We start from the raw sequence: 26,575 nt of genomic DNA, 5'->3' as shown, positions 1-26,575 counted from the left end.
TGTATTAACTATCATCATTAAAAAAAAAAGATATTAAGAAAATTTAAGTAAGTAATTTGCATCTCATAATTTTTTAAAAAAATAATAAGAAAATTTATTAGTATATAGAAAGTTAAATAAAAATGTTATTACAAAAATTGGTATCTAAAGTTTTAAACATAGAAAATTCCTAACTTAAATTCATCGAGTCAAATAAGGGCCTGTCTGCATCACAACATGTTCTTTAACTTTTAAATTATTTTGTTTTAGAAAACAGAGAAGCCACAACGCTCTTTGCCGCCACTCAAATAGTTTTAAACGGTCACTATGTCCTCCAACTACTATTGTGCTTTACTGAAACTCTGCAGCAAAGCTCGAGACCAAACCCAAGCTAAGAAGCTTCACTGCCACATTATTAAAGCCTTGGTGAATCCAGAAACCTTTCTCTTAAACAATCTCATCATAACCTACGGTAAACTTGGCAACATAGAATATGCACGCCACGTGTTTGATGAAATTCCCCGCCCAAACCTCTTCTCATGGAACACCGTCCTCTCAGCTTATTCGAAACTGGGTCATCTCTTGGAAATGCAAGAGATGTTTGATCGGATGCCAAATCAAGATGGGGTTTCGTGGAATTCGCTTATTTCTGGATACGCGTGCTATGGTTCACTCGTCGAGGCTGTGAAGGTTTATAAGCAGATGTTGAAGGAAGGGCTTGTTAATTTGAATCGGATTACGTTTTCCACAATGCTTATACTGTGTTCAAATCAGGGGTGTGTTGATTTAGGCAGGCAAATTCATGGGAACATAATGAAATTGGGGTTCCTCTCGTATGTTTTTGTGGGTAGTCCTTTGGTTGACATGTATTCAAAAATGGGGTTGGTTTTTGATGCCAAGCAGGTTTTTGATGAGATGACGGAGAGGAATGTGGTTATGTATAATACTATGATCACAGGGCTTTTGCGATGTGGGATGGTTGAAGATTCAAGGCAGTTATTTCAAGGTATGCAGGAAAGAGATTCAGTTTCATGGACAACAATGATAACAGGACTTGCACAGAATGGGTTGGTTAGAGAGGCGATAGAGATGTTTAAAGAAATGAGGTTGCAAGGTTTAGATATGGATCAATTTACTTTTGGTAGTGTGTTGACTGCTTGTGGGGGTCTCCTGGCACTGGAAGGGGGCAAGCAAATCCATGCTTATATCATTAGGACTGATTATAAGGATAATATCTTTGTGTCTAGTGCTCTTGTTGACATGTATTGCAAGTGTAGAAGCATCAAATCAGCAGAAACAGTTTTCACAAGAATGACCAGTAAAAATGTTGTCTCATGGACTGCAATGCTAGTGGGTTATGGTCAAAATGGGTACAGTGAAGAAGCTGTTAGGATTTTTCGTGATATGCAGAGAAAAGGGATTGAACCAGATGATTTTACTCTGGGGAGCGTTGTTAGCTCATGTGCAAACTTAGCAAGCTTAGAAGAGGGTGCCCAATTTCATGCTCACGCTCTTGTTTCTGGCCTGATATCTTTTATTACAGTTTCCAATGCTCTTGTTACGCTTTATGGTAAATGTGGAAGCATTGAAGATTCCCATCGAATGTTCAATGATATAAAAAATAGGGATGAAGTCTCTTGGACAGCGTTAGTTTCAGCATATTCACAATTTGGAGATGCAAATGAGACGATTGATCTCTTTGAAATGATGTTGGCCCAAGGTTTGAAACCTGATGGAGTTACTTTCATTGGTGTTCTGTCAGCTTGCAGTAGAGCAGGGTTAGTAGAAAAAGGGCATCACTACTTTGAATCAATGATAAAAGAACATGGAATCACACCACTTCCAGATCACTACACTTGCATGATTGATCTTCTCAGCCGATCCGGGAGGGTAGATGAAGCAAAAACTTTTATAAATAAGATGCCTTTCCATCCTGATGCAATTGGCTGGGCTACCTTGTTGAGCTCATGTAGATTTTATGGTAACATGGAAATTGGGAAATGGGCAGCTGAGTCACTTCTAGAATTAGAGCCCCAAAACCCAGCAAGCTATATCTTGCTCTCAAGCATTTATGCTGCAAAAAGGGAATGGGACAATGTGGCCCAATTAAGAAGAGGAATGAGAGATAAGGGAGTAAGGAAGGAACCGGGATGTAGTTGGATCAAATATAAGAAGAAAGTGTACATTTTCTCAGCAGATGACCAGTCAAGTCCTTTTTCAGATCAGATATACTCTGAGCTAGAGAAACTAAATTGCAAAATGAGAGCAGAGGGGTATGTACCAGATATGAGTTATGTTCTTCATGATGTTGACAAGTCAGACAAGATAAAGATGCTTAGCCACCACAGTGAGAAGCTTGCAATTGCCTTTGGGTTGATTTTTGTTCCTACCGACCTTCCTATAAGAGTGTTTAAAAACCTTAGAGTTTGTGGGGATTGTCACAATGCCACTAAATATATTTCTAAGATAACCAAAAGAGAGATACTTGTAAGAGATGCTGTCCGATTCCATTTATTTAAAGATGGATCTTGTTCGTGTGGAGATTTCTGGTGATGCAATTCTCTATCCAAAAATTTATCAGGTGAGTGACTAAAATTCCAGATTTGTTTAGTGTCAGAAGACAGATTCAATACTTCATTTCATCAGATGCAATGAGATATCATTGGAGTACTTTAAGGTTGTTTTGCACAAATCCACAGTTGCAGAAAACATCTTTGTTTCAGGGAGAGAGGGACTTGGAGATGATCAGGGAGAGAGAGAAGGGGGCAAAGAGAGGTATATTTCTAGTCTTGAATGAAATTATTTAGGGAAAAGTTCTTTTAGGTTCTGATTCTCTTACATTTATTTTTTACTGTTTTGATCTCTCTCTCTCTCTCTCTCTCTCTCTCTCTCTTTCAAAACCCTGAGGAAAGGAAAGGACAAGCAGTGTCTAGATCCATGTTTTGTAATGTTTTGGTTGACTTTCTTTTCTTGCCATCATTTTCTTGGCAACCAAATGGTCTAGATCTTCTATTTTCATTGTTTCTTCCTCAGATTTTCTATTTCTTTTTATCTTTGAAAATATGCTGGATTATTTGTTTTTTTTTTTTGTAATAAATTTTAATTTGAAAATTTTTCTTTCTATCTCTTTTTTTTTTTTTTTTTTTTTTTGACTTAAATCTATTTGGCTCCTGAGAAATGATGGAAAATGAGAGGGAGTGAATTCTGAATTCTGCAAAGGTTAAGAAAAAAAATTGAGAGATGTAGGTACATGATTATGAAATATTGGATGGAACAGATTATTCCCACCTTTCAACTCCACGAGACTACAGCTTTGAGTCTTTCAACCAATTAATTTAACCTTTCTATTTTGATATGTATCAAGTATTAAATATATAAAGTATTAACATTCTTTTTGAACCGTAAGAGACACCATATGAACAAATAATAAAGAAAAGGAAATCACCTATCAAAAAAAGAAAGAAAAGGAAATCAAATATATCTTTGATGCTTGCTTAAAATCTTTTCAAGTGAGTACTCTGAAAAATAAAAAATGATTGTTTATTCTTTTATTATTCAATCTTTAAAAAAAAAATTAAAGCCTCATTGTTAGGAACTTGTGAAAGTTTTTGGTTTTAGTGAGGAGCTCTACACATTAGAACCCAAACACTCCCATCGTCAGCACTACCACCATCCCTCCCTCCAATTGTCATAATCCAAATTAAACTTCTAATGAACCCATAAATTTTCATCAAATTCTTTGTGAACTAATCACACTACCAAACCTTTACCCCACTTTTTTAGTTAGAGACAGGTTTTTCTATAATACCATTGGGGTTTTCATCAATTGTCCCTTTTATTCATTAATTTATTTTTTCTTTTTCTTTTCCCAGGACCCAAGTCGCAATCAGACCTGATTCCTAGATGTGTTAACCATGAAATGGGATGATACGGAAAAAGCAACAAACGTAACTTATACACAGTTACATACATGTTATCCTGGAGGGGTTATTTGTCTCATTTATTTGAAATTAATTGTGGGTTGAGGATATTATTTGTAAATTTTGGAATAGAAATATATGTAGAATCACATATGTTTGCCTTGCATACTGATAAAGCATTTTTATGGTAAAATCATAAAAATATTGAATCATTTTTCTATTATCAAAGGAGAACAAATTACTACCTTTTATAGATATATATATATATATATATATATATATATATATATATATATTGATAGGTATAAATTACTGCCTAATATATAATTACAAAAGAAAGGAAAAGTGTGCTCTTTTTTATTTTTATTTTTTAATAATTCAATCTCACTCACTTTTTTAGGAGGGAATTTTCAGACTAGCATAGTGAGGAAGGGCAATATAGTACGTTAACACACGTTTGAAACAAATTAACAAACTAGCGTCTCGAGTTTTAGAAACTCAAGTTCAATTTTAAAACTCGAGTCTCAAAGACTCGCTTTGTACTGATGACTTGGACAGAAATGTGAAACTCGAGTTCTACCATTAATCTCGAGTTTTTGAAACTCGAGATGTCAGTTTCCCACTTTGTTTTACAATAGGACAACTAACTATATTCTTAGAAAATTAAAGTTAAATGGAAAAAAAATTCCTTTTTTAGAGCTTTGATGGGTTGCCATGGCAGTGCTAGCGAAGAAGACAAATTTGGGAGCAGAGAAACCTTGAAGAGAATAAAGATTGAGTTGGGCTTAGAATCCAAAATGATATGTTGCATGAATCTAGGCTTGGGTTAAGATTTGGGCCAGTATGTAAGTGGTCATGCAAAGCTTGATTAGGTTAAAATTTTGGCCTCCATCATAAAGGATTGGCTAAAGAATATTGTAAACTATGACTAATGAGTGCAGGTACAATACACATGTTTACCTCACAGATCACTGCATGTATTATGTCCATTGATCCCACGATGTGGATATATAATGCATGTCCATGGAATGGTCTTTGCTATTCAAGGTGCATCACAACTGTTGATCGATGAGTTGAGGCTTCCTTAGGATGTAGTGGAATACCTTTTCTTAGGATAGTAGTAGAACACATGGCATTCCAGATGGAACCTAGCATTTTCACCTGTGGATTGTAATCCCTGGATCATTTGGCTTCAAGCTTTGCTAGCCAGAAGTCAAGAAAGGGCTTATATTAACAAAAATTTGCCATTGGTACCTTTACTGTCAAATTATTTGTGCAAGAAACTTTTCATGCTCTGTTGTAGTTGTTAGGGTGTATTTATGAGCTAAATTCACGTTTATATTCATGTTGTCTATTGCTACTGTGTGAATTGGTTTTGATGAGCTAAAATTTAGAACTCTTATTTTAATTAAATCTTTTATTTTCCATGTACAGGAGGTAGCTTCCCATGATGATGTTGTACAATATGCAAAGATCAAATGGCAAGCACAAAATCTTGTAGATGATGTTGAAACAGAGGTTGAATTGATTCTTCAACTGGCTTATAATTGATGTGATGAAAAATAAGTGATGAGGTAAGAGAGCTGATAATTGACATTAGACTACACTTTGATTTCTAGCGTTTTTAGTGGTGGACAAGAACAAAGTATTGGATTTATGTTGTCTTCTGCAGAACCAGAAAGTTCAGGCATCAAATTAAGCTCAAGAAAACAAGATTTTTCTATCTGGTTTATGATTGATGTAAAGCAAAGGATCCAGATTCTAATTATTTCAAATAACTCAAATATAGATATGTTTATATGTATGTAGAACTTTATTATGAAGACCTAGTTATGGGGTCTAGCTAGAGAGGGGGTTTGCTCGTGAACGTAGAACTAGTAGAGGAAGACATCAGCTAGGGTTGTTGAGGGCAGCCTCTCTGACATGAGCGGTGACTTCTTGTTTTTCTTCTTCACCTACTTTTTTTGTTTTTGTTTTTGGTTTTTTTTCAACATGGAATTTAGGACTGTATTTGCTTGTCAGCATGTGCTACTCCGTATATCTCTATTTTTTCAAATGATGTGACAAATTTTATTGGAAGGCCTTATAAAATTTAATCTTATATGAAATATTGTAAGACAAATATATTATGTTATTCAAAAACTAGTATAGCCCATACTACTGTACAAAACCACTGTAATGCAAACCTATAGTATCATAAAGCTTTTTTATCAAATAAGAATGTCCCCTCTGAAACTGGAAGTGTTAAGCTTCTTTTCTACTCAAGCTTGGAGGCTAGTAAATGAGTTTAGACTAATAGATGCGTGAAGCATCGATTAGAGCACTAGATTGAGTTCAAATAATGATGCAAGACAGAGCACAATCATGCTAGAGAACTGAAGAGGAAAAAGAAAGAGAAGATGAGAGGACTGAAAACACTTTGTTATCTTCTCTTGCTACCTTACATGAACTTTATTTTTTCCGCAAGGTTTCTTATAACTCTCTGACAGAAAGCAGCTGCAATAAAACTTAATGCTCTTTCATAACTCAAACATGGAATCTAGTTAATTTGTCTCCTGAGAAGTCCACAGTAGCTTTGTAAGAGGATTACACAAGATCAAACCTCGGTAAGATGGTACTAGTAAGTGGTATAAAGCTTGTCTTTTTGCCAAAGGATCAACTGTGGAAAATTTCTATACTAATTGCATGCTACCTATCAAAATCTTACTTGTTATTATCATTTTTTTTTTTTTATCAATAGTGATTTGAAGAGGAAATTTATATGCAATCTCCTCCAAGTTATAATCATTCCTCAACATAGAAGTTTGTTAACTTTAGAAAGCATGTTATGGCACTGAACACGCTGCCAGAGCTTTGTTTACCAAATTTAGTTCTGCCATGGCCCAATTTGGATGCACCCAAGCCATATGATTAGGCTTTTTTTCTTCAAAATTTCAACAGAGGTACCATTCTCATATAATTTTAGGTGGATTATGTGATTGCAATAGCCCGTTTGCCATGGTATTTAAAATCACACTCTTTTTTAAGTACAACTCTTTTTTTAGCTACAATTTCCCTATATTTTTCTTATCTAGATGCAACTTGAAAAAAACGAAAAAAAAACAAAAACCAAACTATAACAAACAGTCACTAGAATGATTTTGTTAGAATCAAGATTTCAAGCATTTTCTTTTGCAAAAGCACATAAAATGTTAGTGGTATATATATAAAATCCTCAAGGAGTGAAGTTACAATTATTAAAATGTGAGAAGGTTTCCTTTTTCCAAACCTCAGGAGAGATTAGGCCATGTTTGGTTTGCAAAGTTTTTATCACTTCACTCACTGTTGCTAGGTCCCACATCATGGGAGTGAACGAGAGAAATAAGGGAAAAACATTAAAGCTGAAAGTGAACAATATCATATAACCGTTGTTGACCATTACTTTTCTATCATTTGATGTGACTAGACACACGAGTGTGACCCACTTGGCTTTAAAGAATCACCAGATTGCCATCAAATCTCATAACTCATGATTCAGAAACTCTTAAAATCTGTTTTCGTTTTCACTCACTCTAACTCATTTTTTTTGAGTTTTGACATGAAAAGTGAGAAAGTTTAGTGTATTTTAATTATTTTTTTTAAAAAAAATTTGTAAAAAAATTGTAGTATGCTACTTTTACTATCAAATCATACTTTTGGTCCTTGTACATTTGTCATATATTTAGTTGTGTTAATTTCTTCCATTAACTTTCAAAATAAGAATCCCTTGACTGCTAATTGTATCAATTTAACCCCTTAACTAAAATCAAATCAATTTTTATTTTTATTATTTAATTTTTATTTTTTTAAAAGTTGAAGGCCCAAACTGATACAATTAATAGTTGAGAGACTTTTAATAGTTGAGACTTGAGAGACAATTTATTGATACAATAACAATGAAACGTGTATGGATGAAATTAAAATTACCCAATTATTGGAGGACCAAAAAGAGTAGCTTGGCAATATTTTTTTTTTCATTCTCACTAAACGACCTGTAGCATAGACTAAAAATAAATGAATAAAAAAACACTCTCTTCCTCAAAAACCCAAAACCCTATAGAGAATCTCAGCCATGGCGGACCAAGAGCTCGATCCCTCGGACCCTTCGTGCCTTCACCTGGTCTCAGCTTTCCTCGCCATGGATTCCACCGACTCCTTAATCTCCTTGTCCCGGTAGGTCCTAAATTTCCGGCACCGGCGTATTTTAGCAAACTGTGGTGCACGTTGCTAACGTGCGCCGCCACCCATGTTCCTATTCTAATAATATTGTGTTGGTTGTTTTTGTATTTTTTGGTTGAATTGTAGGGTATGCGGTGGAGGGTCGGTTACTGAGGGAGTACAGAGGTTCATTCGGGACCATTGCTTAAGCAAAGCTGTAAAAAAAAAAACTCTATTCCTTATATTCTAGGCATTTGTATGCAAAGTTTTACATTGATATTGTATTTATGTGTTTATAAATGAGTTTTTGTGACTTGGGTTTTGATTTCTGTAATGGGTTTTAAGACTTTGTGGCTTAATTGCTAGTATGTGGATTGAATTTTAGGTGTTAACCTTTGTTTGGTTGCAAACTGTATACTTTTATTTGGTGCATTTGAATATAACTGTTTTGTATTTATGTGCTTATTTTTATGAGTTTTTATGACTTGGGTTTTGATATGTGTAATGGGTTTTAGAACTTGGTGGCTTAATTGTTAGCAAGGATGCTGAAAAAAGTGGATGGTGTTTTAGGTGTGTTAAGCTTTATTTGTTTTCTGAAAATGTGGGGATAAGAAATGAACATAATTTGGGGCAAGAATGCTTTTTTCCCGCCCTTTCACGAAGAAATTTAAATGTCAGTTTTTAAACCTTTATTTAGGAAAATTGATGAAGATTTGTAAGGTTAGATTGGTTTCTAGTTCTACTTTCTCAGTGGAGATTTGGGTTTAAAACTACAAGTAGAGGCAAAGAAGTAGCTTTAAAAATTTGAAGAAATTGGGTTTTCTATGTTTTTCTGAACCCTGTTTTCAAAGACGAAGACGGTTTTGTATGTACTGTTTTTGCATGAATGGTATTAGTAGAGCAGAAGTTTTACTTTCATGTCTTCAATTAAAAAAAAATCCTTGTTGTGCATTTTCTAAGCTGCAATCAAATCCTTTGTATGCATTGTTTCTCTATTATAAATTTGGTTCAGTCAAATGGTCAATGCAGGCTGAAAACTTTCATGCTCCATACTTGAAGAATTTCCTGAAGAAGCTTATTGCTGAAATAGAGCTGAACCATGATCTTGTTTTGGATGAATTATATGAACAATATGCTTATTACATGACATCATTGAAGGTACTGGTCAATGGAGGAGTTATTTAACTTAGTTGTCATTTGAATTATTTGCGCTTGTTATTCTCTAAGAACTTACCTGCCTGAATGGGTTTGACAAGATCTTTTTTTTTTTCCCTCTAGGGTGATAATGTGGTCAAAGGAAGAATCTGCAAATGCATTTCATTTCTTTTTCCTGCTGGTAATAATTCTCAATCATGTTATTTTGGTATAAAGTCTATAGTTTAGTTGCATTAACTTAGATTTGGGTGGATAATTTGGTACTTCTAGGTTCTTCTCAATTACCAAGTTGTCCTAACTCAGGGAAACTGGTGGTCCCACTACGGTGTTCTCTCAACATGCTTGATGGAGATACTGGGTATGCTTCATTAATGATATCTCTGTCTTGTAGGTGATATCTGAAAAACTAAAATTGTTGATGAATTTGTTGCTTAGACCAATTGATTATAAACAACTATCAAACTTCAAGATCTGTGAAAAGCATATTCAATTATAGTGAATTTGGGCTTGCCCTGTCATTTAGCGCTTTCTCTTTTTATCACTTTGCATCTGTCGGAATTATTAGGAGATCAGTTTGTAAATCCTTTGTGAGAAATCACAAATTAGGCAATGAATTCCCGTTAGTTGTGTTTATTAAACTACTGGGTAAAAGGGTCATTTGCTGTTTAGGAGAATAAAAAATCAGGCAGCTGATTAAGAGCCTGTGTACAGTTGATTAGCCTCCTTTTGGTTAACTGAATGAAAAGGGTTGTTTCGCTCTCTCTCTCTCTCTCTCTCTCTCTCTTTTAATTGAGGGGGGGGGGTGGTGGTAATGGATCAAATGGTCTTGCCTTTTCTATTCAGTTATATGAACAGTCACTATTCCTTAGAATTAGTAGTGGTCTATGCTATGTAATTAGAATTATTAGTACAGTTTTTAGCAATTCAATGAAAGCATTGACGGGTTCATCTCTACAGCAGGTCTCAATTAAAGTTTCCTAATCCAATTGTTTGTTCATGGCCCATACATGATGTCAAGGTCATTAATCCAGCTCAGCTACCATAAAGCAGGTCCTAAGTCCTAGAACTATGCATGCATAGAGGCCACTTTTATTTATTTAAAGGAAAAAGTTTTCCTTAAAACTGGTTTGAAGGACTCTTCTCCAATCCATTATGAGGCAATTCATGTGGCCATCCTCATTTCTTTTAATTACATGACCTTTTAAGTCATTTGGCTAAGGCACATGGAAATTAATTAAAAAACACTCATGGGTGGCCATTTAAAGCACAGTGTAGCAGCTTGGACGAATTTTCCTCCAAATTGCTTTGGTGAAAATTTCTTTACTTTATTTTTTGAAAATAATAGTTCTATAGAGTTTGTCAATCCGATGGTTTGGTGTCTTTCATATGATCATATCATATCTGTCAGTAATTACCCATGGTTAGTATTTTTCATTTTGTGATGCATCCAGGGAACAATTATTATACATTCGTATGGTTCTGATTTTCTTTGAAGATATCACGGGCTTGAAAGTAAATGTTGGTAAGAGTGAGATTGTGCCAGTTGGTGAGGTTGGGAATTTGGCTACTTTGGCTTGTATTTTATGTTGTAAGGTTGGCTGTTTGCCTATGTCTTATTTAGGTATGCCCTTGGGGGCTCATATAAGGATTCTTCGATTTGGAACCCTAATATTGAAAGGATAGAGAAAAAGCTTTCAGGTTGGAAGCGATTATATTTGTCAAAAGGGGGTAGACTTACTTTATTGAAGAGTACTTTATCAAGCCTTCCCACTTATTATTTATATTTGTTTACTGTTCCACAACATGTGGTGGACAGATTAGAGAGGATTAAGAGGAATTTCCTTTGGGGGAGATCTACTGATGTTTTTAAATTTTTGCTTGTTGCTTGGGAAAAGGTTGTGTGGCCAATGGAGGCAGGTGGTTTGGGGATCTGGAAGATTGGGCTGTTTAACCAAGCTTTACTTGGGAAGTGGCTCTAGCAGTTTGGGAATGAGGTCACATGTTTATGGAGGCAAGTTATAGCCTCCAAATATGGGGAGGCTAGCGGTGGATGGTGTACTAGCATTGTTAGAGGGACACATGGATGTGGTATGTGGAAGAACATTAGGAAGAGGGTTGAGAGTTTCTTTGGTCATATGTTATATGCAGTGGGTGAGGGTATTTGTATTTGATTATGGCATGACCATTGGAGTAGCTCTACTTCTTTGAAAGATTTATATCCAGAAATGATTACTTGTGCTGTGGATAAAGAAGCTAGGATTTCTAATATGGTTGATATTGCACCTAATGGGGGTGGTAGAAGCTGAAACTTACTTTTCCGTTGTGAATTTTAGGACTGGGAGACAACGATTTTTTATGATTTCTTTGCGCATATCTCATCCAAATTACCTGGGGGGGGGGGGGGGTGATGATACCATGATATAGCAATTGAATCGTAGTGGTGTTTTTGATCTGCGCTCTTTCTATTATTCATTGTTGGAAGCTCTATCGGTGTCTTTTCCTTGGAAGAGCATTTGGTGTGTTAAGGTACCTAAAAGGGTGGCTTTTTTCTTATGGACAGCTTCTAAGGGTGGGATTCTCACAATTGACAACCTTGTTAAGAAGAATTTGCCTTTTGTTAATTGGTGTTACCTTTTTTTTTTTGATAAATAACGTAAGAATATTATTAATAATAATAAAAAAATTGCCAAACCGAGTACATTGGGGATATACTATGGGAGCACAAATTAAGAAACAAAAGAACAACGGTCAAGAAAAATAGAAAAGGAAGAACAAGAAAAATGAGAAAAAACCACACTCCATTCAAAGAGTGTGTAAGAAAAAAAACTTAATCTCCAGCAAAGAGCGTTCACAACCCTCAAAACTTCTAGCATTCCTTTCTCGCCAAATGCACCAAATCAAGCAGTGAGGCACTAATTTCCAAACATCAATGTGACGATGTCGCACAAACTTTCCTTGTCAAGCTTCAAACAACTCAAGAACAGTATGAAGCATAACCCACTGAATACCAAACAAGCAGAAAATCAAAGACCACAACTCCCAAGCTATGGAGCAATGAAGTAGAAGATGATCCACCGACTCCCCACACCTCTTACACATATAGCACCAGTCAAGCACTATCACTTGTCTTTTACGAAGGTTGTCTGTTGTTAAGATCTTACCTAAGGAAGCAGACCAAGAAAAGAAGGCTACCCTTGGAGGAACCTTCGATTGCCATATCATTTTCCATGGAAAGGAAACAAGATTATGAGGGTAGAAGGAATTGTAATAACCTCTAACCTCAAAACCTCTACTCCGTGCAGGCTTCCAACAAACCTTATCTGGGCCAAACCCTCGCTCTAACGAGGAATAGACCAGCCCCATAAACCGGTCAAAGGCTTTTTCTTCCCAATCTTGTGGTGGACGACGAAATTGCACATTCCAGTGAAACCTCCCAGCAGACCAACCCATAACTTCAGCCACCGAGGAGTCCTTTGACCTACTAAGACAATAAAGCTCCGAAAAGGCCTCTTGGAGAGTACAATCCCCACACCACACATGCTTCCAAAATTTCACTCTAGTACCATCCCCTATCATAAACAAGGAGTTTAGAGAAGTTCAACCAGCCACTTCTAATATATCTCCACAAGCTGACCCCATAAGGACTTGTCACCTTCTTTGTACACCAACCACCCCAAATGTTCCCATATTTTACCTCTATAACCCTCCTCCATAAAGCATCAATCTCCGTGCCATACCTCTACAACCATTTACCTAGTAAGGCAGAATTAAAATTACCCAACTGTCTTATACCCAACCCCCCATCCTGCAAAGGCCTACAAACCTTGGCCCAATTAACTAAATGAATTTTATGTTCACCACCAATCCCATTCCACAAAAAATCTCTCTGTAATTTCTCCATACGCTTAGCCACCTTACCCGGTAAAGGAAGAAGGGAAGAAAGTATGTAGGTAAAGACGATAGTGAGCTTTTAATGAGTGTCACCTTACTCCTTTTACATAAGTACATTCTCTTCCAACTTGCTAATCTCCTCTCAATTTTCTCTAGAATAGGATTCCAAACAGATAAGTCCTTAAATTTTGCACCTAAAGGAAGACCCAAATATTTCAAGGGCAGAGAAGACTGCCCACACCCTAACAGACCCACCAAAGCCTTCAAGTTGGGTACCCCACCAACAGGTACCAACTCAGATTTCCCCAAATTAATACGAAGCCCTGACACCTCCTCAAATCTAGCAAGAATCGCCCTCAAATTAGCAATATGAGAAAGTTCAGCATCACAAAAAATCAAAGTGTCATCTGCAAATAAAAGGTGAGACACCATCACTGATGGACTAGTCGTACTGCCCACAGAAAAGCCTGAGAATTGCCTAGCGGAGGCAGCCACATCTGACATACGACTTAATGTCTCCATCACAATATCAAACAACAAAGAAGATAAAGGATCTCCTTGCCGAAGCCCCCTAGAACTTCCAAAGAAATCAGTTGGGCTACCATTGATCAGAATAGAAAACTTTACAGTTGAGATGCAATACTTATCTATTTTCTCCATTTTTCTGAGAAACCACAACGCTGCAGCATATACATTAAAAATTCCCAACTCACATGATCATACGCCTTCTCCACATCCAACTTACATCGCACACCCGGAACTCCCGACTTCAATCTACTATCAATACATTCAGAAGCAATCAAGAAGGAATCCAAAATCTGTTTGCCCTTCACAAAAGCATTTTGTGAATCCGAAATAAGCCCATGCGCCACCCTACGAAGCCGATTAGCCAACACCTTAGAAATAATCTTATAAATCCCACCAACTAAGCTGATAGGCCGATAATCCTTTACCTCCAAAGCATCCACTTTCTTAGGAATAAGGCCAAGGAACGAAGCATTAAGACTCTTCTCAAACACCGCCTGAGTATGGAAATTGTGAAATACAACCATAATTTCAGTTTTCAAAACACCCCAACAAGACTGGAAGAATGCCATGGAAAAGCCATCCGGGCCAGGTGTCTTATCACCATTACAATCATGGATCACCTCAAACACCTCTGCTTCCTCAAAAGGCCCATCTAGACAACTTGCATCTTCCACTGAGATGCTAGAAAAATCCACATCATCTAAGACAAGTCTATGAGCCACCCCCTCAAAATAAAGCTACCTATAAAATTGAGAGATACAGTTTGCTATAGCAGCCGGGTCCGAAGACAACACCCCATCCACCATAAGCCTATTAATAGAATTAACCCTCCTGTGAGAGTTAGCTATACGGTGGAAAAACTTAGTATTCCTGTCTTCTTCCCTAACACAAAGAACTCTAGATTTTCTGCCTTCACATATTTCTTCCAACAGAGTAGCTTTTTCTAACTCATCATGAATTCTTCCTATTTCCACTCTTTCCTCCGCTGATAATCCTCGACTCTCCTCCATATTCTCTAGAACACTAAGGTCCTTCCACAATTTTCTAATCCGAACATCAACATGACCAAACACCTCCACATTCCATCTTTTCAAATCATTTTTAAGGAGCTTTAGTTTATTGGCCAGAATAAAACTCGGTGCATCGTGAACTTGGTAGGAATCCCACCACGACCGAACCCTATCCACAAAACCTTCATCCTTAAGCCACATATTCTCAAATCTAAATGGCATACTCCCTCTCTGAAAAGATTCACCCTCAAGGACAATTGGAAAATGATCTGAGCACAATTTAGACATCCGTCTTTGAGAAACTGTTGGAAACTTATCCTCCCAATCTATAGAAAACAAAAATCTGTCTAGTCTAGCCTTTGAAACAACTTCTCTAGAATTAGACCAAGTAAAAGTACCCTCTTGCAATGGCAGATCAATGAGACCCTGTTTCGAAATAAAATTGGAAAACTCCCTCATAGCAGTAGTGAAAGAATTAGACCCCAATCGTTTGGAAGGGAACCTAACCACATTAAAGTCACCACCCACACACCATGGGACACTCCACCAGCTATTCAAGCCACAGAGTTCCTCCCATAATAACCTCCTATCTCGGTGTAAATTGGGACCATAAACATCAGTAAACGCCCATACAAACTGATCTGACACACTAGTAAATTTACAAGAAACCGAAAATCTCCCCACTGCTTCCTCCATTTTATTCACTACCCGAGTGTCCCATATCACTAACACCCCACCAGAAGCACCACAAGAACCTAAGTAAGACCAGTCAACATGTTGGCCACCCCACAAACTACGAATCACTGCTCTATTAATCAGCCCCATTTTGGTTTCTTGAAGACAAACCACATCTGGCCCCCATTTCCTAATCAAGTTTCTAACCCTGAGCCTTTTATCCTGCTCATTCAACCCTCGAACGTTCCAAGAAATAATCTTCACATTCATTGATAAGACACAACCGCCTGCTCAGAACTTGCACTCCTTGCTTTATTTGCATCATACTCAACATTCAAAGATGACAACAAATTCTTCAGCTCCCGCTGACCTTTCTGTCTTGACTTGACCAACTTCGTCTGATCACCCAACACAAGTTTCTGTTTAGCTTTCTTTTTGGCCTTTATGGCTAATAACAATCCTGTAATTTGCTCCTCAAAACCTTCCAGCGAAGTGCCCATAGATTTCTTGAAAGCCTTTATCCTATTAGTTACCCATTGTGAAAGTTGACAATTATCCACACTCTCCTTACACCCAATCTCCTTCATATGACTAAACTCCAACTCCAACGGACCTTCAGTAGCCAAAGGTACCACAACTAATGGCTCATCACCTCCCTCACAAAACCTCAACCTTTCATCAGACTCCCACAGCTCACTCACTAACTCGGGAACCACAGTCAAAGAGTCTACTAGCCCCTCACTCTCATCTGCCTAAGTAACCCTCTGCCCTTCATTAGTACTAGAAACATTACCTGGTACACACTCTCCCTCCAAACTTGAGCAGACTGACATACAATCTGGAGAACGATACAGTGACAATGGGAGCACTAATTGCCTGCCATCACACAATTGTAATATCCAATCTTTGGAATTACCCCAAGACTTATCCAAGTCTCCAACCAATTCCCTTATAGTTGGGCCAGGTAGTTGAGCTCCCTTAAAATCAGAAGTAACCAATCCTTCCGAACTTACAAAATCCTCATCCCCATCCTCCGATGCCACTGAAGAAGACAAAGGCACCAACTCCGACACTATCGGGTCAGCAAGGGTCATTACCAGTTTTGATATCGTGGCCGATGACACCACCAGCGCCATCCTCGACCCACACGGAACATTGATCGGCGATATCTGTTCGTGGGAGACTTGGTCCACCACCGCTGGTCCTGTCGGCTCAGTGGGTGGCTGAGGTAGTCGAATCGAGCTGAGCGGACCACCCTTAACTTCAACTTTCGTCATTGCTAAGTCCAACGGTACCTTCGGCGATGTGGCAGGTTGCTCCGATGTGGTGGGTGTGACCACCGATACCTTTGGCGACGTCACAGGTTGCTCTGATGTGGTGGGTGTGACCACCGATACCTTTGGCGACGTCGCAGGTTGCTCCGATGTGGTGGGTTTGACCATTGAGCACATAAACTCCTTCGTGGCAATGAGATCACTTCTACCTGAGCTTGGCAACGTGAACCCATTCTGGTAAGAAGACTCCAGAGCCCTTGGTCCACTAAAGGAGCTCTCTCCAGCCTCAAAATTAGGTGGGCTTAGCAAGCCCAGGCCCAAAGTGGGTTCTTTATTTCCCAACAAGGCTTGGGCATTCTTCTTGGATGGGCCCAGACCCACTTCATTCATTATGTCGATGTGAAGAGGAAATTGTGGATCATTTATTGCTCCATTGTAAGTTTGTTCATACCTTGTGGAGTGAATTCTTTCTAATGTTTGGGGTTCAATAGGTGATGCCAAAGATTGTTGTTTCTCTTCTCTTTGCATGGTGGAATTGGTTGGGGATTCATTCTTCAAATATTTGGAATATTGTACCGGCGTGTCTTATGTGGTTAACTTGGAAGGAACGCAATGCCCAAACTTTTGAAGAAATTGAGAGACAAGCAGATCGTTTGAAGTCTTTTCTACTTAGGACTTTGTTTGAGTGGTCTCGTAATTGGGGTTTTACACATTGTATTTCTTTGTTTGATTTCCTTAATTTTGTTAGCTTTTCCTTTTGATTGTTTTGTATTCATTTATGTGCAGTGAGTTTACGATTGTACTTTTATTATCAATAAAGATGTTATTACCTATCAAAAAAAAAAAAAATCTAAAATTAGAAACTGCTTGGTTTATGCAGTTGTGCACTTTGGCCCTCAAGTCTTTTCCTATCAGAGTTCATACTTTCTTTTCCAGGATTATTCTCGAATAAATCTTGCTTTGAGGTCAGTCTCTATTCAAGAATCTGTCTGTTCTATTTCTAATTACAATTTTTTTCTGTACATTAATAGATTCATGAATGATCTAGAAATCAGTTTCTGTATTGGATGCACTTGTAATACTAAATCTCTGAGATTGTAGGTTCCATTTTGCTCAATCTTTGTTGTCAAAAAGGAACCTGGGTTAAAATTCCACCTATACCAAAAACAAACCAATTGGTGTCTTTTGGCCTAATGATAAAGAGCAATCATCATAGAGTGGATGTTATAAGTTTCAAATCTTATTGTATCTAAATGAAAATAAAAAAAAAACTATGAGATTATCATTTAAGTAATGTTCTTGTCAAAACATCGTGGGAAGATTTATTTTTCCAATCCAAACATCCCTAGTTTTTTGCTTTTAATGTATAAGTTAAACTGCATTAATCTAGTCTTTGTCTATTTAGCCCAAAGAAAAAAACACTTGTATTTGCCTTTTTTTTTATGGCATGTTAATTTTTTTTCTCTCATATTGCTTGTCTTGTATAAAATGTAGAGTTCTTATTGGTTGATTCTCTCTCTCTCTCTCTCTATATTTGTTTGGCCCAAAACTTCAAAAACAGGTTGGTTCAGGTGTTGGTTTGGTTGGCATTTGTCTTGCCCATGTGGAAGCCTCCAAGGTATGTTTTCAAAATTTAAATCTTGTTGGAAAAAAAGAACCATCTGTTTTTAGTTTTTACAATGGTTTTATGACATATAAAAATCTGCTAATCTGCTGAAATTGGATTCTTTATGATGGAAATTCTGAGATTTTAGTTTCTTTCCTTCAAAGCCTGAGTGACTGAAAACCTATGATACATGCTGGTTGCCAAGCTTGTTTGTTTCTTTCTCTCCAAGTTCTGGGGGTAATTTTTGTCCCTCTGATCCATGAGAAGACTTATTTTACCAACGCATTATCTAAAAATTGTAAATGGGTTAATCACCCTTGAAAATTTTATGTTTGATACGTACAGGTTATACTAAGTGATGGTGACCTGTCAACTCTGATGAACATGAAGCTTAATTTGGAATCAAACAATTTCAGCATTGAAACCAGTAGGCAAGAAAGAACTGAAGATTCAAATACTGTGAGTGATGGTCACAATGAATCAAATACCTTATCATATTGATCACATAGGAATTGATTTAAATCAGTAGTATCTGAAAACCTGAAACACACTATAAATCTCAGATAAAATGCATTCATCTGCCTTGGGAATCTGCATCAGAAAATGAGCTCCAAGACTTCATGCCAGATGTTATGTGAGTATTTATGTGTTTTTTGTGACTTGTTGGACTTTTTGAGCTCTTTGCACGTTGCACCATTTACCAATATCCATGTCAAATAGATGACAAATTTGATTAGATGATTATGTTAACTTTTGATTCCATGGTGGGAGATCAAGTTGCCAAACACTGCGATTTAATATGTTCAATTGTTAGCCTGTTTGGTACTTAATCAGTGCTACTTCCCTCTTTGTTCTCCAGTTTGGGCGCAGATGTAATATATGATCCAGCATGCCTCCCATATCTTGTTCGACTACTCGCCATTCTTTTGAGCAAGAAGATACCATCATTTGCAAAGCGGAATGACAGTTGCCAGGGTTCTTTGTTGGATAGTAAAAGTATGGATGGTAAACTTAATGGTTCTCTTCAAGGGAATGCTAATGCTAATGATAATGGCAATGGATTTGATGCTAATGGAGGCAAAATAATATGTAATGGCACTTCAAATACTGGGTCAAGGAAAGGTCCCGTGGCTTATATTGCTTCTGTTATTCGCAATATTGACACATTCAATCAATTTCTCTTTCTGGTGGACCAGGCAAACATTACCATTACAGACCTCACTGAAACACACAAACCACTCAATCTGCTGCCTTACATGCAGTCATGTGATAGATCCAATGTGCGGCTATTTGTTCTCTCATGCAAATAACTTTGTGTGTCGAGTTTCCATTTTGTTCAGAGCCTCGTGCACGCTATTTTTATTTTTAAAAATAGCTGCTACATTGACATTATAACTAGCTTTTGGCATTTTCTAGTCACGTGAAAAAAATTTGTTGTATTCTGAGTTGCAACCATGTTAGACTTGTAAGATACCAATATCCTAATCCTAGGATATATATATATATATATAGGAGAGTTGAGTTTGGTTTTATTTGTGGTGCAATGGGGGTTGTAATCACGTTGTTACTCCTAAACACATATATATGGGCTAAAGAATGAGGTATTTTGGTCTCTTTGTTCTAAAATGCATATTTTAAGCCAATGGGGTTGAAGAATTGAGGGCTTTTTTTGGTCTTTTTATTTTCTAACTTTTTAAACTAATATTATTGGATATTTCAATTACTGTTTATAGTCACTTGATTTTGCTTTTAGCATCCACTTGAAAAACTCTTTAAAAGCAATTTTGTTGTAAATAAATTATTGGTCATCGTACTAAATAAATAGAAAAAATAAATTTTAAATTAAATAATAATGTGATATAATCATTATATTGTTTATTATTCTCCAAAGGCGATTTACATGTGTGCCCAAACTAATATAACAAGTGTCCTAATAAGAGCAGGAGATCTTGTCTTGTTCATTAGACTGTTCCATCACACAAAGACAAGACACTCAGCCTTGGTAGATGTGTTTAATGACATGGGATGGGTATGGTATTTTTTTGGATGGACTGGATGAGTATGATATTTGTCATAAAGGAAAATGCTTTTTGCACTAATGCTTTGTAAAAGTTTGTGAACAGGGTTGATATTCACTGTTGATTTGACAAAAAAAGAATTAACAAAAGTAATCAACACAAGGTTTGCAAATAGCATCACCCCTATATTCAAATCTTATCAATGGAAAGTAGAAAAGAGTGGATTACAAGCAGATATTTCCATATTAGAAAAGATTGCTGTGTTTGCCAATACACATCAAGGCTGGTGGGGAAGGATGCTACAGCTATACCTACAATTTGATGTTTTAATCATTACTGGTTAGTGACTTTTTTAATGCAAAATAGCAAAATAGTCTATGGAGGAAAATAGACTTTAATGGACATTTGCTATGAGGAAAACAGAAATGGGACTAAAAAAATAAGCTAACCTTTAATTATTTTAATTGAGAAAGTTGCCGAAAGCTGGCAAGTAAGTTGAACTTGAAATAGTCTTTGGAACTGATCACTTTTCATGTCTAGAAAATTGTTCATGTAAGAATAACTTAGCCAGTTATATAGATAGGAAAAAAAAAAAAATTTCTATACTTTATAAAACCCCGAATTAAAAAAATTATACATGCTGACCAAGGCTAGCAATACTTGAAGTTTTGGTTAAAATTAAAATATTTTCGGAAAATTATTTAAAATTTAAAATCAAAGTTGAATCGTATGCTTTGTTTGATTATATATTCAGAAAACTCTTTCTAAAACTTATTTTCAAAGATGAAAATTTTAAATTATATATTTTTATAACCGAGAATAAAAAAAATATCATTTAAAAAAATAAATTCTACATGTGGTATCTGTTTAATGAGTATTATCTATTTATGAATTTAAAAAAAAAATTATCAAGGAATAGGAGTAGCTATTAGATTTTTTTTTTAAAAGAGAGTTTTAACTTATGGAGTTCGCTCCTAATGATAGCACTTTATCATTAGATCAAGATACCAATCGATTTTTGGTGTGGGTGTGAATTAAACCCTAAATCTCTTATTTAACCATTAGAGAATTTACTAAAGATCTCTTATTAGAATTCTTTTATTAAGGAGTAATATTTCTCATATTTTTTTAAAGAGTGGCCATCTCTATGTCCAAGAGTGGCACTTCTCAACATAAATGTTTGGCGATTCAAAGTCAAATCATCTTGTTTCTCCATTATCAAAGTCAAATCACCTTGTTTCTCAATTATCAAAAAATAAAATAAAATTCATTATGTATAATTTTTTCCTATTAAGAAAATGTGGTAGCATTTTTGTATTAAACAATTTAACTGAATAAATATTGGTGACTTAAATATAAAGATGGAGAGTTAATATGAAAGATAAATAGTTAGTTAAATGTATAATCTCTCATTAATAATGAGAGAGACTCTTTTATTATTTATAAGTGTAGTGATCAATGGGTTGAAAACTTGAAATGTATTGGAGTTGAATTAGATGTTTATGCACAATTTTTATTACAAAAAATGAAAATCACCTTGTTTCTCAATTATCAAAAAAATAAAATAAAATTCATTATCTATAATTTTTTCCTATTAGGAAAATGTGGTAGCATTTTTGTATTAAACAATTAAAATGAATAAATATTGGTGACTTAAATATAAAGATGGAGAGTTAATATGGAAGATAACTTGTTAGTCAAATGTATAATCTCTCATTTATAAAGAGAGAGACTCTTTTATTTTTTGTAAGTGTAGTGATCAATAGGTTGAAAACTTGAAATGTATTGGAGCAGATATTGAATTAGATATTTATACACAATTTTTATTATAGAAAATTAAAGAGTCATTCACTCACTTTCTAGATCTATTTATAACTTGTGCAGACATTATTCTAATCATACAAAACTAGGCTTAAATTGAGAGCTTGATTATCTTTGAAGGGAATAAGTGCACTTCAATCTTGTGTTGTGTAATGTATTTAGACATGACCAATATGTCTAAATACATGGGTCCTAGTCTAAAAACTGTTACTAATAGTTATGTCTTTTTTTTGTGATAACCTACTAATAGTTATGTCTAAATACATGACATTGAGACCTGGTCTAAACACTCTTAACTAATAGTTACCTGGCCATTTAATAATTACCTAGGGAAAAAAAAAAACTACATTTTTAACAATTTTCAAAAACTTAGGTGGCAAGTGTGGTTGATGGATAAAAAGGTGATGTAATGCTTGTGAAAACCAGTAACATTTTGCCACATGGGAATAGCCGAACAGGACATGATTCTGACAAAGCTTTTTATATTATTTTGCAACTCTGCAATGTGACAGCATGTCATCATGTTATTAGACGAAAATTAACCGGAGACAGAAACCGAGATTCCTGCTGGCATTACATTCTTAAAAACACAAATTTTTTTGCATAAGAATCCAAAGGTTGCAAAAGCCCCACGAGCAATAAACTCTCTTGTGTTTACTTTGAGAAGAGGTTCATTGCATATAGCACAAAAAGCCATATTTTTTATAACTGAAACCATATTTTTTTTATATTATTATTTCACTCACAGAGTTCAAAGTTGTTTGCAACACATAAACACAGAGAAATACCATCATCATCATCAAGAAGAAAATGTCAGAGCAAAAGGAAGAGATGGAGGAGGTGGAGGTGATTCACTCATGGTCTGCTCCAAGATCACTCAGTACCTGCCTCATGTACTCTTTTGCCCAGGTTGGTTTGTTTTGCTTTTCACTCACATTTGTGTTATTCTTTCAGATTCACTCTCTGCTTGGTTGCTTAGAAAGGAAGTCAATGCAGTGTTTTTTTTTTTGTTGTTGTTGAGTTGGAAGCTGGGTTTTCTTTAATGGGGTTTCGTTTAGGCCTTCTCTCAACTGCCCAACTTTTTTTTTGGGTGTTGGGTTCCCTTGTGCACTAGACAATTGGGTTTGACTTTGTTTTGAATTTGATCGTGTTTTTTTAGTGTAACATAGTGAAACAAAAGGTGGGTTTTTAGTACAAAATCTTTGTTTTTGACATCTGGGTTCAGTATAGTTAAAATATCTCACTGATTAAAGAAATCAAAAATCCATTTTCTTTCAATGCAAAATTGACATTTGTGATAAGCAATATTTGTAAGTTGACTGGCATGAAATTGATGTTTTAAGAATTTGAGGTAATTTGAATTGAGTTATGAACTTTTTATTGTCAATATTGAAGTGATTTAGAATACATATTGATTTTCACCATAAAAAATAAGAAGAAGAATACATATTGATTTTAACCCATAGCTGAACAATTTAAAAAAAAAAAAAATCTTTGTTGTGCTATTGATGTTGCATTCTCTCTTCTTCGTTTCTGATTATTCATCTTGATGAAGAATATTATACATGAATGAATAGGACTGGTTAGTAATGGTAGTTACTATGAGAGGGCTTTGTGAGCGCATTTTATCCTAATGTCATTTAGGCCCTGATGGATAGCTGACATTTTGTAATTCTGTTTCTTGCTTGCTGAAAAATTAGAACATGTTTTCTTCTTTATTAATGTATTTTTTTTTTAATGGTTTTGTTATGTGCTTTGTTGAAGAGGGATGACATGGAAGTGCTTGATGAACCATTATATCCATTTTTCCTACGGACTACAGGCATTGATAGGCCGTACAAGGAAGAACTACTCTCCAAAATGGTATGTTAATGAAACACTACACATTTGTCCTGGGCTGAGTGGTCCATGTGCATCAAATAATTTGTTATGACCCAAAAAAAATAAAAGATAATTTAGTCGATTCGAGGTAGCCTCCCAAATTTGAGAGAGAGAATAGACTTTTTGGGTTAATTTTCTGCTTAATTCTTATTAATGCATTCAACATACATAAACTCATCAACAAATCTTAAAACATAGGAACCAATCCTATCCCAAAACATAGGAACCAATACTATCCTAAAACATAGGAATTAATTTGAATACAAATAAATAACAATACTAATCTAGTATTTAGGAAGCCTTATTCTATTACTAAACTAAATTCAAATATTATACCCTGGGTTATAAAATTCCCTTCTCCTTCAAGATGAATCTTGTCCTTAAGATTCTGAAACATGGAAATAGATGCTTGCTCACACCATATCCTTCTCCCCCAATTGGAGAAAACTCAATCTTGAATTTTAAAGAGTTGAAGGGTAAGAATTCGAACCATGGATACTTGCACCAATTCTTTAACCATTTTTGTGAACGGAAAAGCCTTGATTTTCATATCTTTGAACTCATCCGAAATGACAAATTCAATGTGTGAAATTAGACTAGGCTTATTCGAAATCACTAGAAGATCCCTTTTATCTATCTTTTCCACTTCATTAATCCTTTGATCTTCAAATGCTTATAGCAGGGGCATCCTCCAACATATTACTCTCTAGAATTATTGGTGATGCTTGGAGTACATCACCTTGATTCTCCAAAATTTTATGGGATCCTTGAACTTTTGATTGTTCTTTGATTTCCAAAATTACATTGGATTGTTTATCTAAGAACTCTATTATTTGATCCTTCGAATCTTGCATCCTTGCTATGCTTTTGGACATGTCCTTGAGAATCTCTAACATTCTGTTGACATGCTCTGAAATTGTTTGTTGTTCCTTGAGATCAAAACTTTGATATGGGTTAGACATGATGAACTTTGAGCTTGATGCAAAAACTGATTTTTACAGAGATTTTTTTTTTTTGGAACGGTTGTGGGGATTGTTGTGGTTTTTTAGCAAATGGGCTGGGTGACGTTTTGGGAGTAATGGGTCAGGTTGGGAGAAAAAAAGGTTGGTTTGATGTGGAGAAGACCAAGTGGAAATACAGTGCATGGTGGGTTTGACAGATTTTTTTGTAAATTATGTTTTGGCCTTTTTTGATGGAAATGTGGATTGAAATGTTCTAATACCAAATGTTATGATTTGAAAAAAAAAAAGAAAAAGAATTTATTTGATTCGAGATGACTAGCCTCCTAAACTTGAGAAAGAGAATATAATTTTTGGGTTAATTTTCTTCTTAATTCTTATTAAAGTATTTAATGAACAGAAAAATGATGAGATAAAGTTATCAACAAATCCTAAAACATAGGAACAATCCTATCCTAAAAAGAAATGTTATGTCCACAACATTTTCAGAATGCTATGTCTAGGGAATGAAATAGAATGGAATAGAATGATCATAAGGGAATGGAAAGGAAATAAATGAAATGGAATGTATTTAAGCAAGGGAAAGGAATGGAAAAAAATGGAATGAAATGGAATTAAGGAACCTTGATTGGATGTTTTAAAATAAAGGAATGAAAATAAATGAAATGTAAGTGATCTTGTTTGAGAGTAGCATAGAGGGAATGGAATGAAATCATTTTATGACAATATTACTATTAGACCATTATTTTAAAATAAAGGGTTGAATATATAGGGGTATTTTGAGAGTTTTAGTAAAAAATTCATTACATCTAATTTCATTTCTTCCCAATTTCGGGGGGAATGAAAATTTGAGGTTTTAAGAGAATTGAGGGGAATTAGTGTTCCCTTTTATCCGTTCCATTCTCTCTCACTTAAACTCCCAAACAAGGAAATGAACTTTTCATTCCTTCCATTAAAACTTCCAAACAAGAGAAGGGAAGAATATTCTAAAATTATTATTTTCATTAATTTCCATTCTAAAATTATTCTAAAATTTTAAGTTATGGATTTAAATTAGAACCAATAACTACTTGCCATATATGATTTGTTGTGAAAATGTTGTGGACGTAACACACTTATCCTAAAACATAGGAATTAATTCAAATACAAATAAATAACAATACTAATTTATCTTCTTCTTCCAAAAAAAATACTAATCTATCTAAGAAGCCTTATTCTATCACTAAACTGAAGTATGTCCTTCTCAAAAAAAAACTAAAGTATGTCAAACTAAGTGTTATTTCTCAACGTTAAATCCTTTTAGTTAAAAAGTCAAATATGGGACAAGTTGATGTTCAGACAGGAGTTTTCCTGATCTCTATCATTCTACTTTAGGTTGGATCATGTTATTTAACTTATTTTCTTTATTTGGGTTATAATGATTTATGAAAGCTCTTCCTTCATTTGCTTATCTATTGGTGTGTTGCATCTTAATATCTTTACATTTAGAATGTCCTCAATTAAATTTAGACATTGTCATTTATTCTCATTATATATTGTGGGCTCAAACTCCCTTATAATAGGTGAGGCCCAATATGTGAGATTTTAAATGGAAGGTAGAGTGGAGGAGACAGGAATCGAACTCAAGATCTCCTACTCTGATACCATATTAAAATACCGATTATCTTAAAAGCTTAAGCTAT

The 26,575-nt window shown here is 35.4% G+C and overlaps 2 protein-coding genes across 4 annotated transcripts in view; both read left to right on the top strand.

Annotated features, from left to right (window-relative positions):
* Positions 1-256: 256 nt before the first annotated feature.
* LOC142627552 (putative pentatricopeptide repeat-containing protein At1g68930) lies at positions 257-5,697 on the top strand. 3 transcript variants are annotated; one of them, XM_075801430.1, is made up of 4 exons: positions 257-2,560; positions 2,679-2,754; positions 3,852-3,926; positions 5,334-5,697. In XM_075801430.1, exon 1 carries the CDS (start codon positions 307-309, stop codon positions 2,530-2,532), a length of 2,226 nt encoding a protein of 741 aa, XP_075657545.1. In that variant the 5' UTR covers positions 257-306; the 3' UTR covers positions 2,533-2,560; positions 2,679-2,754; positions 3,852-3,926; positions 5,334-5,697. The 3 variants fall into 3 exon arrangements, with proteins under 3 accessions (XP_075657545.1, XP_075657547.1, XP_075657546.1); XM_075801432.1 differs by having other exon boundaries at positions 2,703-2,754; positions 5,334-5,466; XM_075801431.1 differs by lacking the exon at positions 3,852-3,926 and having other exon boundaries at positions 5,334-5,472.
* A 2,246-nt stretch (positions 5,698-7,943) lies between these two features.
* Positions 7,944-26,575, top strand: part of LOC142627673 (branched-chain-amino-acid aminotransferase-like protein 1) — a 31,968-nt gene continuing 13,336 nt past the window's right edge. Inside the window, exons 1-13 of the mRNA XM_075801541.1 lie at positions 7,944-8,090; positions 8,223-8,292; positions 9,105-9,233; positions 9,354-9,411; positions 9,501-9,588; positions 17,489-17,573; positions 18,170-18,226; positions 18,560-18,673; positions 18,778-18,848; positions 19,074-19,475; positions 22,250-22,259; positions 22,834-22,962; positions 23,818-23,916. Coding sequence (XP_075657656.1) covers positions 7,990-8,090; positions 8,223-8,292; positions 9,105-9,233; positions 9,354-9,411; positions 9,501-9,588; positions 17,489-17,573; positions 18,170-18,226; positions 18,560-18,673; positions 18,778-18,848; positions 19,074-19,475; positions 22,250-22,259; positions 22,834-22,962; positions 23,818-23,916 — 1,413 coding nt within the window. The 5' untranslated portion in view covers positions 7,944-7,989. The remainder of the gene's footprint in view (positions 8,091-8,222; positions 8,293-9,104; positions 9,234-9,353; positions 9,412-9,500; positions 9,589-17,488; positions 17,574-18,169; positions 18,227-18,559; positions 18,674-18,777; positions 18,849-19,073; positions 19,476-22,249; positions 22,260-22,833; positions 22,963-23,817; positions 23,917-26,575) is intronic.

Source organism: Castanea sativa, chromosome 3 (assembly GCF_040712315.1).
Source record: "Castanea sativa cultivar Marrone di Chiusa Pesio chromosome 3, ASM4071231v1".
Classification (NCBI taxonomy): Eukaryota; Viridiplantae; Streptophyta; class Magnoliopsida; order Fagales; family Fagaceae; genus Castanea; species Castanea sativa.
This window is presented reverse-complemented; position numbering and strand designations above follow the sequence as displayed.

Coding starts and splice junctions, on each gene's coding strand:
- LOC142627552 (XM_075801430.1), top strand. CDS start 307: ATGTCCTCCAACTACTATTGTGCTTTACTGAAACTCTGCAGCAAAGCT.